The sequence below is a fragment of the Cyprinus carpio genome, chromosome B25, assembly GCF_018340385.1.
Source record: "Cyprinus carpio isolate SPL01 chromosome B25, ASM1834038v1, whole genome shotgun sequence".
In the NCBI taxonomy this organism is placed as follows: domain Eukaryota; kingdom Metazoa; phylum Chordata; class Actinopteri; order Cypriniformes; family Cyprinidae; genus Cyprinus; species Cyprinus carpio.
In genome coordinates, this window is record NC_056621.1 from 3,817,806 (window position 1) to 3,838,479 (window position 20,674).

The 20,674-nt window shown below is 33.1% G+C and overlaps 1 protein-coding gene across 3 annotated transcripts in view; it reads left to right on the plus strand.

Moving 5' to 3' along the window:
• The window catches only part of LOC109097466 (neogenin), a 123,426-nt gene that overhangs the window by 79,202 nt on the left and 23,550 nt on the right, over window positions 1-20,674 (plus strand). For all 3 annotated transcript variants that reach the window (XM_042753660.1, XM_042753658.1, XM_042753659.1), the window contains exons 8-11: window positions 13,521-13,743; window positions 14,832-14,986; window positions 17,416-17,564; window positions 18,949-19,087. In XM_042753660.1, the coding sequence (XP_042609594.1) occupies window positions 13,521-13,743; window positions 14,832-14,986; window positions 17,416-17,564; window positions 18,949-19,087 (666 nt within the window). The remainder of the gene's footprint in view (window positions 1-13,520; window positions 13,744-14,831; window positions 14,987-17,415; window positions 17,565-18,948; window positions 19,088-20,674) is intronic.

The following is a 20,674-nucleotide window of genomic DNA, read 5'->3' on the forward strand; positions in this document are numbered from 1 at the left end:
AAAGGTTATATTTCACATGTCAGCAAGCACAGGAACCTTTTTTTTAATGCTGGTGCAAAAATACGGAATAGGATTTGTGTTAGGTGTGTTTTACCCCAGAGAATGATGGGAAATATAGTTTGGTTGTGCTACATTAGTATTTTCCACCAGGTTTATTGCTTCATTAACAGTACATTAAAAGTGAATGAACTACTGTAATTTTAAAATAAACATCATCCAATGGAGCAAGTTTGGGGTGGAGCTGTCTGTTTTGCCAACCAATGACAGACTTTGTATGTTTTCCACTGTTAATTACAACATTCTGGAGACATTTATTAATTTGCTTGTATGTGATCATCAAACTTTAATATTATTATGTTTTTCTTACATTTTTATTTTATTTGTTAAAGTATAAATAATTTGTTAACAATAATAATTAACATTTAACCCTTAATTAAAAATGTACTAATATTTATTATATTATTTAATATTAATGTTCATTAATATTTAATTAATATTTCAATTAATTATATTTATATAATTATTCAACATAATTTGAATAATATTTTTACATTTCTTTTATTCATTTTAATTTAGTGTAGTATTGTTAATTTCATTTATTATTTTTTTATTTATGTTTATTTTTCAATTTCCTAAAAGGGAGAAAGAAAAGAGGAAATTAAATTATGATAATTAAAAAGATAACCTTAATTTTAATTTCAATATCTTAATATCTAATGTAGTTTAATATTAATATTATTTTACTGAATTGGTATTTCAGCTAATATTTAACTAATAATATTGCTAAAATAATTTAATTCACTTTATTTTATTTTAATGTGCTACTTTTAATTTCATTTAAATTCACATAGTTGTAGTCGTAGTACTTCCCAACAGTAGTCATTTTCTTTAGAGAGGTTGTGTTGTTTTCCCTCAGCACCTTTTAGGAACAGGACGGCTTTATAATGGCAGGGAGGAGGAGAAGAGGAAATGAAATCCTGAAAATAATCGGTCAGCAGGGGCGAGCTGTCACGTTGGAGTTTAGCGGGCACTTGTTGATTTCAGTGATTGAAGCGTCACTCTCAATTATTAATTATGTTTCTGTTGTAGTTTGTGTTGGAAAAGGAAAAGTCTCTGTTTGCTCTTCGTCTAATCTCTTTGTTGTTTAGGAGTATAGATGGAGCTCGTCCAGTGAACCGTTGTGGCCTCTCGTCTGTGTTTCTGATGTGGTTGTGTGTCTTTCGCTGCATGAGATCTTTATTTCCTGTGAACATTTGCTCTCAACCTCTCCAATTACACAAGAGCTTTGTTTTGATTAACGAAATAATCCACTTCAGGACACTTGGAAATCAGTCCAGGCCCTTCTGTTGATTCTCCTGCCGTGTATGTACACGACCCTTCACAAGTCATTTGCATTAGAGGTTTCTTCGTTTGCTTCTAAAATGAAAATCTAAAAATCTAAAAATTAAAATTAAATCATCCTGACCCTTATTGTAGTTGTTTGTTTTTTTTTGTTATCAATAATACATGTAAACTTAAATTAAATAAAATTATCATAAAATTATCATAAATATAAAATTATCATTATTATTGTAAATATGAATGATGTTATAATAATAGTAAATGTAAAATTTAAAAAAATCATGCTAAAATAATAATTAATTTTAATTGTACATTTTATTAATAATATTAATGTTAAATATTAAAGTATGCATTAAAATTTACCAAACAAAATGTATGTGTCATGATGTTTGAGTTTATGATGGCAGAATTGAATCTCTGATATATTGCATGGACTTCAGAGGAAGGGACACCTGTCACACACTGAGTGTTAGATGGAGTGTGAATGCTGGTTTCACAAGCTTCCATGCTAAAACACCCCCCCCCCCCCAGGCTTTCATTCGTCCATTACAGTACACACAGAGTACAGTGCCAGCACATGATCGCTCTCGTTCCAGCTGTAATTATGACTCTGACTATAATGAGATCTGCTAGCATGCTGCGGATTACATTCTGTTAAACATGTTAATGTCATGCATTACGCTGAGCTTGATGGCAGGGGTGGGCGGTTTGACAGAAATCCTCTCAATATCACAAGATATAGTCAGTTTTGCTGAAAATCAAGGAAACAACAAAATAAAACCATGTAGTAATGCCTTTTACTTAAATAATCAGGTGAATAAAAGAGTTTACAAATGGAAGGTACTTCATTTATTTGATTATTGTTTTTTTCAATTGGACCATGAAATCATATTTGCATTATTTGCATCTTTTTCCTTTCCTTTTCTGTGATAAACCCATATACATAAATATATATATATATATATATATATAATATATATATATATATATATATATATATATATATATATATATACAGTACAGGTCAAAAGTTTGGAAACATTACTATTTTTAATGTTTTTGAAAGAAGTTTCTTCTGCTCATCAAGCCTGCATTTATTTGATCAAAAATACAGAAAAAAAATGTAATATTGTGATGTATTATTACAAATTTAAAATAATTGTTTTTGAATTTATTATACTTTAAATTATCATTTATTTCTGTGATGCAAAGCTGAATTTTTTAGGATCATTATCACATGATCCTTTAGAAATCATTCTAATATGATGATTCATTATCAAAGTTGGAAACCGTTCTGCTGCTAATTTTTTTCAGAACATGTGATACTTTTTTAGGATACTTTGATGAATAAAAAGTAAAAAAAAAAAAATAAAAAAGAAGCTATGTTTTTAAAATATAAATATTTTGTAATAACAATATACACTACTGGTCAGTAATTTTTTTTTTCTTTCTTTTTTTTAAATGTAATCAATACTTTTATTCAGCAAGGATGTGTTAAATTGATAAAAAGTGATAGTAAAGAAAATATATTATTAGAATATATATTATTATAATTTTTTTTTTATTTTGATTAAATGCAGTTCTTTTTAACCTTTTATTCATCAAATATATTAGACAGCAGAACTGTTTCCAACACTCATAATAAATCAGAATATTAGAATGATTTCTAAATGATCATAGGATAGACTGGATGTTATTACATAAAGTATATTCAAATAGAAAACTATTATTTTAAGTTGTAATAATATTTCACAATATTACTGTTTTTTCTGTATTTTTGATCAAATAAATGCAGGCTTGATGAGCAGAAGAAACTTCTTTCAAAAACATTAAAAATAGTAATGTTTCCAAACTTTTGAACTGTACTGTATATATTAGGGCTTGGTAAAAATGTAAATATCTCGATATTAACCGATTCTCATTTTTACGGAACGATATCGATTCTTAAATCCCAAGAATCAAATAGTCTAGCCTGTTTTCAGTTAATGGACGGAACATTGAAGGGCACTTCCAATCCAACATATCGCTATTAGCATTGTGCTTTGGTACTTTTAATATGAATCAAAGTCTCAGATTTCAAATTCTGTCCATTGTATTGCAGTATTCAAACAATAAATACCGTTTTGGTGCTGTTTAATGTGGAGTGACAGATCGCTGTAGCGCCTCACGGTAGAAGTGATCATCTCCTCTACATTAATACCAGTTTCAGCACAAAATAAACATGACTAAACATCCGAAGGTAAGTTAAAAGAAAAAGTACAACTTTACAGTCTGTATCCTGTTGCATGTAATCGCTCAGTCAGTGTTTCAGCCGCGCAAAGACGTCAATATAACGGCTTGTAAACAGTGTCACGTAACGTCACATTTACCTCAGAAAAAACATATGTGGTGACCATAAACTCATTAGTCATGTAGACAAATAAACTGTAGAGAGGGGCATTTTATTAAATTAAATTCAAATTTTATTGTTCTCCAATATTTATTATAAAACGAATAGTTCCGGTCCTTGATTCTGATTGGTTGAGCCACGTTCAAAGCTGCTGTAAATTACTCTACAAACATACACCTTCGTTTACATTTGCATTTTACTTGGCAACCACTTTGTTGCAACCACAACTGTTTCTGAGGAACTATATTGTTTGGTGGAAGAATACTGTTTTTATTAATATCATTACACTTTATTTGCTTGCTCTGTTTTATTTTGTGAAACCTTACTGTGTATATAGAATAACCGTTTTATAAAAGCAATAAGGCCTGTGAAGCCGTGGTTTACAGTGAATTTATAACAGCTAAGGGGGTTTTAGGCACTCTGCTTCGTGTCGTGGTTAACAACGCCCCTTAGCTGTAACAAGTTCATTGTAAACCCCAGCTTCACAGGCCTTATTGCTTTCATTTATGTTTGAATAAATCCACCAGGTTTTTATGACACCCACCATTATGTTGATATTTCAAAACATAGGATGATAACGTTATATAGCTGTCTTCATTTATTCCCTTAAAATTTATCTTGTGGCCCGTACATAGTGACATTTTTGTATTAAACAGGTTGTTTTTGAAAGTCGGTGTTTGAAATAAAAGCTTTTTATTTAATTGATTTTTATTGATGACTGCAGTGTTAATTTTTTAATTATAGAACTATAATTCATTGTATAGTAGACCTGTTTTAAAAACATTTTAATTGAGGAGTAAATAGCTTAATCTTATCCTCACAGTGCGTCAGTTGTGCGGTAATTATTGTGGGGCAAATTAATTGTAATTTTAATTTAATAATAGGTAACTATTATTGGTAACTAATTGATGTTTTTGACAATATCTCTGGTTATCGTCGATACAAGATCATCGTCTTTCATCGCACCTCAGCAAGGGGAAGTTTTATATATATATATATATATATATATATATATATATATATATATATATATATATATATATATATATATATATATATATACATACAATTTTTTACTTATTTTAATAACATAAATTTTATTAATTACTATTATTGTTTAAATTATTAATTTTATTGTCAGTCAGTATCAGTATCTAACCGATCCTGACATAAAAACAGGTTTTATTTTTTAACATTTGTTTTGTTTTAATTTTTTATCAGTAATTTTAAGTTAATTAATTAATTAAACCCTTTTAATTAAATTAACATTTTAATATCACTAATTTTATTATTATTATTATTATTATTATTATTATCTTCATATACTGTACATGAGTCCATTTCAATATCTAACTGTACCTGTCACAAAACATTTTTTTATTTTTATTTTAGCATTAATTTGTTACAATTATAAGTAATTGAACAATTACTTTCTGATTAATATTTTAATAACAATTTTAATTAATTGTAATTTTTTAATTAAAATTTATATTTTATTGTCAAAAATTAGAGAAAAAATACTCTTTTTAATTAATAGTTTCATAAAATTGTTTATTATTATTATTATTATTAATTTACATTTCTTTTTACTTTTTACAAAATGAATTCATTATTCGATGTGCCCCTATTTTGAAAGGATCTCTGCCCACCTATGTCTGTGTAAATAAATCGACCACAGTAAAAGCAGTGTAGCAAAATACCTCTTGATACGTAACTACCATCCTACATGATGGGAATGAAGAGATATTTAGGCCCTGAAGCTCGTCACCATGTACCATTTAAAGTCTTTCCCATCTAGATCTGTTGTGTGTGATTATGAGTGTGTTTACCGTGGTGAAGCCCTCCATTTGACAAACCCCTTGATTGGGATGTGATTTCTGCAGCGTTGGCCCTCTGGAGGTCTACGGTTTCGCTGCTGCTGCTGATGTTTTACTCGATTGATGAGCAATCAGATGTTATTGGATTGTGTGAATGGCTATTGATGAGCTGGCCGGGGTTCCTATCAGTCCCTCGGCTGGATGGAGAGAGAGAATGTGAACAAGAGAAAGAAAAATATATATTTTTTTAATCCCTGCTGTGTGATTGTACAATCAGAAACATCCCTGTTGCTCCACACCCGCTCCATACAGGAAGCTCTCTCTGCGGGATTATGGGGCTTTTGGGCTTTGACAGGAAGTGGCGCACGCGCTTGGACTGCCGGTCGTCCGCTTTCTCTCCACCCGGCTAATGGCAACGATCATAATGACCTTATGACGTAAACATGAGTCCATAAATAACAGGACAGATATAAATAAAGGTGTGAAGCATTTAGGCGGGCCGTCCTTTTCCTGAGCGCTGTACCATTCTCAATCTTCCTGTGGGTTTGAGGTTATGCAAACAAGACAGTCAAGTGTGATTGAGGCGCACACGCCATCTCTGTTTGAGCAGGCAGCCGGAGTTTATACAGGTATAGAGGAACTAGGGAAGTTTTAGGACAAGACACAAGCAAGCTGTTTTATTTGCCTTTGTCCTTCGTTAAAGACAGTGTGTTTTAGGGAGTTCTGGGTAGCTGACAGGGTGTTCTGGGCTGTGTTTCCCAAAAGCATCATAAGCTTAAGTACATTGTAGACCCATTGAAACCATGGCTTATGATGCTTTTGAGAAACGCAGCCCTGGGTAGTTTATAGAGTGTTCTGGGTGGTTGATAGGGTAACATAAGGATACTGATAAACACAGGGCACATGCATTTTCACTTCTTCTTCTTCAGGTCACAGCTGACCTGAGACTATGGCTTTCTCTGCTTTTTCTATGGAATAAAAGAGAGAAAATACTGTCAAGTTCAACAGTATGATGAATAAATATTAACATCAAAACTGATACGTTAACCTGTTAACTTGCATACCCGTATTTTAATCTCTTTAACCTATAGTTGCACCGGTGCCAATGAAGTCATGCAGTTAACACACTTCTAATTCAGTTTTAATATGCATCTAGAACGGCTGCAGATGAGGCATTAAGTGCATGGCAGTTTGACCAACTTAACATTTTACAGAGTTTAATGTAGCAATGTGGTCTTCTAGATTTGTTTTAAACGTATAATAGATTTGAACAAAGAAATCGAGTGTTACGCACATGTATTGGCCATGACTTGATTGCAAATACAGATACAAAATTAGACGAGTAAAGTAAATGCGGTACTTATTAAAAGAATCACCCCTTTATTTAAATATATAAACATAGGAAACCGCTGTTAACAGGTTAATGGAACGTTTCCCATTCCATGACTAGTAAAATGGTAACTTACTGTTTGAACTTGGTTCTTCTCGGAGTCACATGGCATGCTTCTTCTTGATTGACAGGTGTCAGCGTTAAGGCGCAATACTGCCACCTGGGAGGTCAACCAGGTACTGGAGCTGGAGTAGGCTATTTGCATGTCGTGTTATCATAAGTGTCCTGTTCATTTTAAATATAACTAAATTCTAGAGAGAAGCATGAGTTTCTGGACCGCGGTGCTGCCGGTATAACAGTAGACAGTTTCTTTACTGTCTTGTGTATTGGTGGGAATGGAAAATCGATTCCAATTCCAGAATCGGATACTAAAGGTCAGGAATCGGATACTTGATGTCAACTTAAAATTTCGATTCCGCCTATCGATTCCTATGCGGGGGTTTTTTTCCGTTTTTTTTTTTCATCTGTGAGGACCAGACCTAGCGATCTGCCAGCACCTTGGTCGCTAATCTAAGCACTCCAAAGTTTGGCTACATTTGCGATCAGAAGCCAAAAAAGCTAAGTATGATATGTTTGATAGCTAAACATGTTGCAAGAGAGGCGTCACCACCAACATGACAAAGCACTTTTAATTTAATTTAATAGATTGTTAAAGATCGCGAACACCATTCAAACACCGTGATTCTATTCCCAAATTACAATGATTCGTCTGTTTCTTTCCTCAACCTTTGATGTGTGTGATCAATGTTGTGATCACTTGGTTCATCCGTGCAGCATACGATCTCACCAGTGTGATTTAAATTTGCGTTCGCACTGCCATTGTCCTGAAGAGAGCAGCTGTCATCTGTCATGAATGAACACAGCTTCACAGTCTTTTCAGCAAAACACAGTATCATTATTTCTGTGTTACAAACATTCAGATCACATAAGTACTGGGATAAAAGTGTATAGTTCAGATATAAACATGTTGATTTTTGTTCATGGTATTCAGCTCCAATAAATGGTTTGCAAAAAAAAGATACACAGGATAAATGTTTGATATCATTTTTCAGTCACATTGGAATCGAAAAGAATCAGAATCGATAATAATGTTTATCCTCAACTTTTGAGTTACAAGTATGAACAGTTACAATACTGGTGCTTGACTTGGTAAACACCACTATTTAATTGTCTCTGTAATTTGGTTTGGTTGTAGAAGCGGTTCAGGCAGAAGTCAGACTGCAGTAAGAAAACATTCTGCTGAAATTATCCTAAGCTTTCATCTCAATAAGCAGAAGTATGAGGAGCACTGAAGATCAAGGCTCTGGATGTGAGAAGAGTATTTCAGGTTATAACCTTTGTAGTGCCAGCCTCTTTGTGCACGATGCTATTTCATCTTCAGAGGAAACACTTTAATGCCATTTTCATATCAACGTGACACGTTATTCCTTCAGCTACCACATCACTCCTTCTCTTTTATCTTCCTCACCTCTCATTTATTATCCTTTTTCCTTGCAGGAGTTTCAGGTATGAATTACTGCAGTCCTGTTGCTGTGTATTTTGGGTTTTAGATTTAAAGGGGTCCTATTATGCTTTTTCACTTTTTGAATTTTAGTCAGTGTGTAGTGTGTATGTTTGGGCATAAAAAAGATCTACAAAGTTTCAAATCTCAAAGTCCGCTCCAAAGGGGAGATATTTCGTTTTTTTTTTTTTTTTTTTTTTAATCCATTTTCAAGAACTACAACGAATGGCTCGTTTGGACTACAGCGTTGTTTTCCGGGTTTTGTGATATCACAAAGCGGCCCATTAGAATATCATCAAAATAATTCCCGCTTACGGAAATTCGAATGTTTGAGGGGTGGGGAGGGGCGAGTTCATGGTTAGAATGCTTGGTCGAGTAGATCAGACAAGAAGACGAAGAAGAATAAGTGCTGCTGTAGCCTCAAGTTTTCACCATGTCGAAGAAACGCTGTTTATTACACCGCTGTGCCTGGGCATTTTAAAGCAGTTATTACACATGCACCTGAATAATTATGTATGTAGAAATGTGTGTTACAGTTATGAAAACGTTTTTATAAATTGTTGACAATACAATACTGGACAATGATGTAATCTGCTGAGTTTACACTTCAATTATGATACTAGGATATAAATAAAATCAACTATATAACAGTTTCACTGCAATACATGTTAGAATGTTAAAATTAAAGAACAATAAATATAATACATACTGTATTAACATTGCATAGTAAAGGCAGTTGTTGACATTGTATCTAAAACGTGATTTAGCAAAAAAAAAAAAAAAAAAAATCAAGACTTCGTAAAAGAGCATAATAGGACCCCTTTAAAATGAAATGTCTTTATTAGGGCATAATAATATTGAATATTTACAATATGCATGTGTGTGTATGTATATATATGTATATATATATATATACAGGTGCATCTCAAAAAAATTCAAATATCGTGGAAAAGTTAATTTTTTCGTAACTTCTTTCAAAAAGTGAAACTTCCATATATTCTACATGCATTACATGTAAAGTAAAACATTTCAAAAGGGTTTATTTTTTTTTTTTTTTTTTTTTTTTTTTTTTTTGGTTTTAATTTTTATGGTTATAGCTCACAGCTCATCAAAGTCAAAAATCCAGTATTTTGATTTTGACAGCACTAATACATATATATCAAAATCAACCATAATGTTCTTTCATTGTGATCATTAGGTCAAAAACTGTGAAAAACATTTATAATATAATTTTACAGATTCAGTTCTTTTAATTACATATTATGAATCTGTTTAGGCTTCTTTTAAACCATTTTACAGCAGAGGCATAAACATCAAGCTCTGTATCAAGTATCATCAAACTGCTGGAAATATAGAGCTGTAATGCCCTGCATACTGAATGAGAGGTACAGAACTTCAAACCCTAAAGTTTCCCAGCATCCATTTTTGATCCTAAGCTGATTGAATCCACACCCTGGGGTCTGCTTCAGATTTCTATTTCTGTTTTATTTCATAGTGTTTTTTTTTTTTTTTTTTGTGCATATCTAATAATAATAATATCCCAAGGTCCCTTCTGTGCTTGATGTCATTTCCTGACTTAAGATCTTGCTTTTGAAGGGCAGTGTGAGCGTTTCCCCCCAACTGTGAAGCCCTGACAGAGAAGCGAGGAGATTTGAGGTTAGCATTTTCATTGGGATGTTAAATAAATCAAGATATTAATGCAGCAGGATACAGTGATAACATTGCAGTTATTTTTTGAAGTCCCATGATGCCATTGTTTTCATCGTCAGGGGTCATTCATGACATTTTATTTTTACCCATCAGGTGTCTTATCTTAGGTGGGTGTTGTTTTTCTGTCTGTACTCATGCTGAGTCAGGATATGAGCAGGAAGCTCCGTTCGGAGGGCGGCAGTGCCCAGTTTGGCACATCGCCGTCTCCAGCTGGTCTCTGATGCCCGTAAGTGTGCCAGACGTGACAGGCTAGCAGACACCTCGCCCACTCGCACCCGCGCCGTCACACATCGATGAGGGGTGTCACTCACACCTGAGGGTGATGCCTGGACATAAGCTGTGATAGCACTCCTATTCTATTCTGTTTTATTTTATTTGTTTTTTTTATTCTATACTTTCCTGTTATAATCAGTTATTTTCTATTGTAATCTTTTTTCTATTTTATTCTATTCTGTGCTTTTATGTTTTTCTATTCTAATCTATTCTATTATTATCTGTTTTATTCTATTCTTTTCTGTTATAATCTAATCTATTATCTTTTGTTTTATTCTATTCTGTTATTCTATTAAAGGGTTAGTTCCCTAATAGGTTATAATAGAATAGAATAAAACAGAAAATAATAGAATAGGTTATAATAGAACAGAACAAAATAGAACAGAATAAAAGAGAAAAGAATATATTATAATAGAAAAGAAAAGATTTTAAAAGAATAGAATAAAATAAAACAGAAAAGAAAAGAATAGAACAGATTATAACAGAATAGGAAAACAGAAAAGAATAGAATAGGTTACAATAGAACAAAACAGAAAAGAACAGAATAGACCTAAATTGATTGGAATAAAACAGAAAAGAACAAACAGAAAAACTAATTTAGAATAAAAACAGAATAGAAATAATAAAAATAGAATAAAACAAAATATTTTTGTCTTTCCTTCTTTTTGAGATTTCAGCTTCTATGGCTATTTTCATGAGGAGAGCCAGGTTTAGTTAAAGGGTTAATTCACCCAAAAATTAAAATTAGGCTGTGTTTTACTCACCCCGAGGCATTCTTGGTGTATATGACTTTCTTCTTTCAGATGAATCCAGTTGGAGTTATATATATAAAATTGTCTTTGATCTTTCAAGCTGTTTAATGGCATGCATCAGTCCAAAAGATGTGAAATAAAAAGCACCCATCCATAATGAAAAGTGTCTCACATGGCTCCGGGGGGTGAACAAAGGCCTCCTGTGGCGAAAGGATGCGTTTTTGTAAGAAAAATATTCATATTCAAAACTTATTAATCACTTTAATCTAGCTTGCGCCAACAGTTGTACACGGAAGCAGCTCCAGGAGCATGACGTATGGAAGTCAGCGCTGCGCATGCGCCAGTGAGTCTTGTGAAAACCAACATTTGTTTACAAGATCAAAGGAAGCAAAGTTTCCTTACTTTAGCAAAGGAAAACCAGTCTCCTCTTGGCTTATATCAAAATCCTCCCACATTCTTCTTTACAAATCCTCATTTTGTACTTCTAATTAGTGACCGTTGTTTTGTTTTGATCTCTCCCATGCATTTCCGTGATTCGTCACTTCTGAGCAGCACATGCGCACAGCCGAACTCATACGTCATCCGCCTGGAACCGCTTCCGTTTACAACAGTGAGCGCAAGCTAGATTAAACTGATTATTACGTTTTGAATATGAATATTTTTCTTACAAAAACACATCGATTCACTACAGGAGGCCTTTGTTCACCCCCTGAAGCCATGTGAGACACTTTTTTTTATTATGGATGGGCGCTTTTTATTTAACTTATTTTGGACTGCTGCTCTGCAACACCCGCTGAGTGCCATTAAACAGCTTGATAGATCAAAGACTGTTTTTAATATAACTCCGACTGGATTCGTCTGAAAGAAGAAAGTCATATACACCTAGAATGCCTCGGGGGTGAGTAAAACACAGCCTAATTTTAATTTTTGGGTGAATTAACCCTTTAACTAAACCTGGCTCTCCTCATGAAAATAGCCATAGAAGCTGAAATCTCAAAAAGAAGGAAAGAAAAAAATATTTTGTTTTATTCTATTTTTATTATTTCTATTCTGTTTTTGTTCTTTTCTGTTTTATTCCAATCAATTTAGGTCTATTCTGTTCTTTTCTGTTTTGTTCTATTGTGACCTATTCTATTCTTTTCTGTTTTCCTATTCTGTTATAATCTGTTCTATTCTTTTCTGTTTTATTTTGTTCTATTCTGTTAAAATCTTTTCTTTTCTATTATAATATATTATTTTCTCTTTTGTTCTGTTCTATTATAACCTATTCTATTCTTTTCTGTTTTATTCTATTCTATTATAACCTATTCTTTTGTTTTATTATTTTCTGTTCTCTATTCTATTTTAATCTATTCTCTCTTTAGTCTTATATATTCTTCTAACATACTCTGTTCTTTTCTGTTTTACTCTGTTCTGTTGTATTCTGTTCTTTTTTTATTATAAGTTCTATTCTTGTTTTATCATATTCTATTATAACCTATTTTATTATTTTGTTTTATTATATTCCTTTTTAATCTATTCTTTTATTGTATTTTATTGTAACATTCTATTCTTTTCTGTTTTATTCTATTCTTGTCTAGTCTATTCTAAGGTTTTGTTTCTTGACTGTTTCTCATTGGTTCTCTGGGCTGAGTTGATCGTAAGATAATGTGTCTTTTGCAGACGAGTACAGCGAATAGCTGCTTCTCTTCAGCTTTGCCGGAATCGTTCTCCAATCAGCAGTTCTTCCTGGAGCTGATTGGCTTTTGTTACATGTGAATTTGTGTTGTTTGTAGATGTTGAGCAACACTTGTGTTGATGACCTTAAAGCAAGACTCATCCCCAGAAATTACACGTACAAACAAACGCATATATAGTATGGCGATGTTTGTTCTTTTATTCTTTTGCAGCAAATAAACCCTGAACATCACCACCGGTTTCCTCTAATTTGCATCTACGACACATTTCGTAGAATGAGCTATATTTAACTACTTCAGATGAAGTCATCGGTGTGTTTTAATTGCAGGGACAGATGTGAAACTGTAATTAACTTTGTGCTTACCGATATGAATGTTAATGATATGCTTCCCCTCAGTGTTCGTAACATGTCGTGGCTGCATGTTTAGCCTGGTGTTGAGCCCTCATCTCCTGCTCTGTCTCATAGTAAATTTGCGGTTTCGTTTTGATTTTGATGTCATTGTGGTTGTCCTTTCATTTACGCCAATTATTTTATGTTCTTTTTTTTTTCTTTTTCTTCCTTTTTCCTCGCCCTCCCTCTCCTCCCTGAACTTTGTATCTATAATTTACCCCCCTTGTTACCCCCTTGTTGGCCCTCTCGTAACAATCACCCCCCCCCAACGTACTCAAGACGTTGCCCTTCCTTCTGCTGTCCCTTCACTGACCGATGCCACTACTGACCATGTAGCGTCCAGCCCAGCCGAGCGCAACGGCCCGACGCCCTCCGCCCCGCGTGATGTCGTAGCATCTCTGGTGTCCACCCGATTCATCAAGCTGACGTGGCGACTTCCTGCCGAGCCGCACGGGGAGAACATCTCCTACTCTGTGTTCTACAGTCTGGAAGGCACTAACAGGTTAAAGATTCTCAAAGATGTCAATTTGCTGTTTAACGTGGTCCTACATAGTGTTAAAGAACAGTTTACGCTGCCTCTGCAGGTTGTTAAAGGAACATCAACAGTATATGCAAACTGTAACACTGTACTAATGTTTAGAATAGCACACTAGTATACTACACGTACTGATTCTGCATCAAACATTTAGGATTTTGGGGGGTGGGGGGGTATCTGAGGTAAAATTTTAAGAATTGGTCATTGAAGAATACACTAATCGACCACTAATCTGAATATTTGATCGAATGCATCGTCCTCAGTGTTTATGGCTCTGAGTATACAGTATATTCTGTGGATTTTCTGTATAAAAAAAACTTCAAATACACAGTTACAATATAAGCAGTAAACAACTAAATGAAGGTCACTTCATCCTATAATGTGTCTACCTACCATTTCCTCTGTGATGTCCAGGGTTATTATTGTTGACTAAAATTATTAAAAACATTTTTGTTCATTGAATTCAAGTTTAATTAATGTGTGAATGTTCGATTAAAAACGTGAAACTAAATGAAAACTAGAAACTTTGCGTTAACAACTAACTGAAATAAGTTTGAAGCACTAAAATTAAATAAACTGAAACGAATAAACGCATAAACTGAAATAAAAATAAATTAAATGTAAATAGTCGTATTTAGAAAAATTTATCAATTATAAATGTTGCCTTGGCAAAATTTCTGAAATCATTTTAAGTTAAATCACTAAAATTACTTACTGCAAATAAACCTTTTTTTTAATGTTTATTTTTAGACAGATTTGCTCAAATTTAATTAGCTAGCTATGAACATATACTATAAACATCTAGCTATATAAGATTGTCTTGAGAATATTTGCTGTAGAAGGCACTTTATGCTGATACCCGCTATAGCCTCCCTGTGGCAGCACTTGTGTTATGTTATGAATTACGTTCTGATGCATTCTGGGGCACAAATTTGAGCTAGGAACATCTGCGTTCATGTGCCTGACTAGCATGTAAGCCTAATTTTAGGCCTAAAATCATACATCAGACACGTTTGCGATATTATGATTTCATATTGGTGTTGTTGTGCTCGCAGGGAGCGTGTGGAGAACACCAGCGGACCGGGAGAGATGCAGGTCACCATCCAGAACCTCGCCCCCGACACCAAGTACACCTTTCGGGTGGTCGCGTCCAACGCTAACGGCCCGGGAGAGAGTTCCACCCCACTTACAGTGGCCACCCAGCTGGAGGGTAAAACACTAACACACACGTACACACACTTCAAGCCCGCCTTTGACCGCTAGTGTAGAGTACTGGGCCAGGTGTGAGGTTTCTCTCTCTTGTGACCACACTGGTCTTGTTTGTGCGCGTCCAAACCTACCGGCCTCTTGTTTACCAGACACTGTTGATCTGGGGACGCTGTGGTTTCTTCACAGACAGCCTCTTTCTGTCTGAGCTGTATGAGTGTGGAATTGTAAACATCTGGGTCGGGAAATGTCTGGAAGCATCTGATTTTCATGGATACAGGCGACTAGTATTAATGAGACGAGAGCTCAGGGATGCAGGTATGGACAGAGCTGTCAGGAAAAATGCAGCCAATGCTTCTGCGAGCCGATTTCATGGGACCAAAGAAGACTCGTGCTGCTGGTGGGTGGCCACGGTCGGGTGAAAACACCAACTGGCTTGTGCATAGGGCAGATGCAGACAGAAGGAGAAGGAAACTGCATCCCGGTTTGTATAATATCTGTCATATAGTCAGATCAGGATTGTGCATCTTACGTCCAACAGGCCTGTGTGTATTTTTTTGGTGGATCTTCATAGTTTATGTACTGTACATGCATGCTAATATTGCCTTTGCAACGTTGATGAGGAAGAGTTTGTGTGTGATGATGATTCACTAACAAGCAGTCAGTTTACATTTTTCCCAACAAAAAAAATCGATATATATTTTCCTTACAAATTCTACAAATTGAAAATTACTTTTTATCTTTTCAATTGAAATCACCTTTCATATAAAATGTAATGATTTAATCAATTTCCAAAGTATTAAATCCATATAAATCACTATGAAGTATCCTGTTTAACTAAAAAAAAAAAAAAAAGCCATTCAGAAGTTTGGGAAGTATTTTTTTATTTTTTTTTTTAGAAATTGAATGCATTAAATTGATCAAAAGTGACAGTAAAGATAATTACTGTCTGTTATAATGTTAAAAATATTTCTTATTTAATATAAATGCTGTTCTTTTGAGCTTTATATTCATCAAAGAAACCTAAAAAAAAAAAATGTCACAGTTTCCACAAAAATTATCGATGATAGTTGAATGATTTATGAAGGATCATGTGACACTTAAGACTTGAGAAATGATGCTGAAAATTTAGCTTTGCATCACAGGAATAAATTACATTTTATCATATATTGCAAAAGGAAGCAGTTATTTTGAATGGTAAGATAATGTTGCTATGGTTTTAATATTGTTTAATTTTTTTTTTGTTGACTGTATTTTTGATCAAATAATTGCAGAGAAGAACCTTAAAAACTCTCACTCTCAAGTGGCTTATTGCCTTAATAAAACAGCAACTGTAATATAAGCCACTAATATTAAATGAAGTCAAATGTATTCATATAAATAATTACAATTAAAAAAAAAATTAATATTTATAGTTATTTCATTAGTTATTTGTATCTTTTGTAAAGCATCTTTGAGTACCTTGAAATGCGCTCTATGAATAAAGTTTTATGTATTATATTATTATTAATATGGCTTATTACTGTAGGATATTTGTAGTTGCCATGCAATGTAGCCACGTAATAAAAATGATTAAATACATTACTTTTTAATAATATTCTGTATTAAATTATTTATTTTTCAAATCTAATTTCCATCATGCAGTAAATATTTATCAGCTTTCTAACAGCTTGTAATAAAAACTTAGAGTCAGGACTATTTTATGTATTTTATATGGTGTGACAAAGGTTTTTTTTTTGTTATCAAGACAATTTTATAGTTATTTTTTCTTGCTACATTCTCATCCTGTCGGAACTAATGTACTTTAAGTGTGCAATTGTAGTTTGTGTATTGGGATTCATCCTAGTAGCTGTTTTGTATTCTGCACTTCCTGTTTGACTTATATGGACAAAATGAATTAAAGCAACACAGTTTTCTCTTTTTAGGTCTTTCTAGGTCAAAACTCCTCCGTTTCCTTTGCATCCCACACGTGGACCACAATGCATTTCGTTCGTTTGAAGTGTTGAAATATCCTCAGCGGGATACACATGCTGCTTTCTCTCCAGAATAGTCTTCTTTTACCATGTGATATTGTCATTATTTAAAGTATCCAGCTGCGGTGGGTTGAAACGTGTCGTCTTTTGTCACTACGCGCTGTTGAAGTTTGCAAAAGCAGAAAAAATAAGTGTCAAACGAAAGAAAAAAGACGCTTCAAGTAGAACTGTAAGCAGTGGAAGACACTGTGAAGAAATGACTTCAGTGGCCCTTTGTGTTTTTAAACACATACTTAAAGCTGAAGCACAGACAAACACGCCTTCGTTTCTTCTGCTTTACTTCCACGTCCTGCTCCTAAAACTTTACAAAAAAGCGAAAAATTAACTTTAGGGTTTTTGTATTCATGCAGTTTTATTTTATTTTTTCCTAAAAAGTTCTACCGTCTCCTGTGTGTCTCAGTTCAGGTCCCGGGTCCGGCTCCGAATCTGCAGGTGGTCTCTGTCAGCACTGCCTCAGTCACGCTGAGCTGGGAGAGACCCAGCACTGGGAACGGCGAGATCCAGACCTACAGACTCTTCTACAGCGAGAAGGGACAAGACTTGGAGCAGGTGAGGACGGATGAAAGCTGACAGAGACATTTAGAAAGCTTCATTATTATATCATAAAGTATGGTCATGCATGTTTACATGTATGCATATTCAGTATACAGTGACTTGGCCTAACCCGATGAATAGCAGACTAACACAGAAGTACCGTGATGCTATCATAGTTTGTGCATTATTTTATTTTGTTTTGATTTTTTTATACCATAGGATTACCAGTTTCTAATACATTTTATACAATTATGTAGTTTTATAGATATTATTTTTTGAACACTTACTATTATTATTTACCACATTTACTGTGGTAATACTCTATTTTTTTATATTAGTTTTTTGTATGTTTACTATTATAATATTGTGTTTTTCCATATATTTTTACACACTGTTTTTGTACACCTATTTTGTGCACATTTACTGTGATCATGCATGTAATACAGTGTTTTATATATAATTAAAACATGGTATTAAATTAGTTTTTGGGAGATTTTCTTTTATAATATCATACCTTTTTACATATATTTTTGTACATTTACAATGGCAATATTGACAATATTTTGGCAATATATATATTTTTAATTACTATTATACCATTTTTTTTACATATTTATACATATCTATATATATATATATATATTATATATATATATTTACATATATATATTTTAGATATAATTTTTTTTGTTTGTTTGTTTTACTTTTCTTTAAACTTCATGTTTTGTGCTTCAGTTTATTGCACATTAACTGTTGTGATACCATGTTGTTGTAATTTATTTTTATTTTTTCTCAATATAGTTTTACATATTTACTTTTGTAATACCATGGGTTTTAAAGATAGTTTTTTGGCCATTTACTATGGTAAAACCTTTTTTTAAACAAATATTTTGTGCCCATTTACTATGATTTTATCCTGTTTTTTTATGTAGATTTTTGGACATTTACTATTATAGTGCCATGTTTTATATATATTCTGTGTGCATTTACTATGATGTTACCCTGTTATAGCATGTTTTTGACACACTTGTTTGGACATGTATGTTTGTTGTTTGTTTTTGTGCATCATATTATAGTAATACCACACTGGATTACCATAAATATGCTATGATATATGAATATGGTATTCATTCAGTAGCACAGTATATAATAAAGTACCCCTAGTATGACTTATCATGATAGCACCACAGCATTTTTATGTGAAGATGTCAGACAACCATATCAGGCGTCAGTTACGAAGAAGTCTTAAAGAGACAGTAGCAGAAACAGACCGTTTTATTTTTGTCAGAGAGAGGGTGGAAAATAGTAGTAAAGATTGTGCTTGTTTTTATGTTGACTTTAAATGCTACAGTAAAAGCAGCGCAGGTTACTGTTACTGATGTTTGTGTTTTTTCTGCAGGACATGGAGGTCACAGGTCTGTCCTACACCATGACGGGCCTCAAGAAGTTTACAGAGTACAGTTTCAGGGTTGTGGCGTACAACAAACACGGCCCCGGCGTCTCCACCGAGGATGTTGTGGTCCGGACGCTGTCTGACGGTGAGCTTCATGAAGTCTGACGCTCAGACGTGTTACTTTCAACCTCCTGACTTAATTTGCCTTCACTGCCGGTTTGATTTTCTCTCTCGGCCTTGACTTGGACTTCAAATAGCACTTAAAAGTGCCTCTGTTTAGATGAAGATGTGACGTTCACTCAGATTTGTCAGTGATTTGATCTTAGTATTCATGAGCATGTTTTTGTGTCAGTGTTGTCACAAGACTGGTGTAAGTGACATGCTAACATGATCGCTTTAGTGCAGTCTTAAAGCAAAATAATGAGCACACAGGAAGGCAAATGTTTTTCATTGGTTCAGGGAAGCGGTTGGGTTTTGTGGCTCTCTTGACTATGAAACAACACAAAACAAGTGCATCTGTGTTTTCTCAGCTATGGACAAAATATCAACTTGTCAGTTAATCTGACTGAGATTTATTTGATTAATTATTTGAGTACCACACCTCTCCAAACTATTCCTCGGACCACTCATAAAAAAAAAATTAATGTTAGAAATTACAATGCTCAAAGTGGTGGCTGAATATAGTTTATTCAAGGCTTGAAAAGATCTTGAAATGTGTTTAATTATATTATTTATTTATGCGTTTATTTATTTAACTAATATTAATGTATTTAAAATTGTATTGATAAATATATACAATATTTATTATATTATAAATAATTACTGTAAATGTTATTTTTATTGTTTCAATTTTATTTTCATATGATTAAGATTTATTTGGTTAATATCTCAGTACAGCTCCTCTCTGCAGACCATTTCTACAGAAGTGAGAATAAAATGTATCTAAAAAATGTTTTATTGAATTCATTTTAAATTAAAAAAAATTAACTATAATGTAATTTATTATAAATTAAAGAAAAATATAAAAGTATTTATTTATAGTATTTTATTTAAATAAAATATTTCTATTTAAATAATTGTAATTAGCTATATTATACTTTAATATGCATATAAACGTAAACTAAAGAAAATATATATTTTTTTTAGTGTTTTGAAAATGTATTTTTTAGAGAATTTTTAGCATTGGATTAATTATAAATATATGAACATGTTGATATATTCTCTAACCATTTTCTTTCCAATTAAAGTGTGTCAGAAATATTATTTGTGTCAAAATATTGTCAAAATATAAAAATATTCTGTGTCAAAATATTATTTATTTATGTGATACTCTAATATGCATGATAATAAATATTGCTTAAAATTGGCAGCTTTTTAGTTTAAATAATTTTTTTAAAATAGAGATTTTTCACAACTGGATGAATTATACTTATATCAGAAGTACAAAATGTTTACTCACCATTTATTTATTTTTATTTTTTTTTCAATTTATCGCTGCGTTCAGTCACATGTGAAATCAATTTGGTGAAGAACTAAACTAAAAAGCAATAAAGTTAATTTAAATGCAAAATGAGGGCAACATAATTACGCGTCCTGACTTTTGTGACAGTGAGACTATGACGCCTTAAAATGTTGTCTGTGTAGGGAGCTGGCCATATTTTGACTCTCTCACGCTCTGGTCTCTGTGGGATGTGAGCGAGACTGTCACAGAAAGACCTCCGGGAAGACAGTG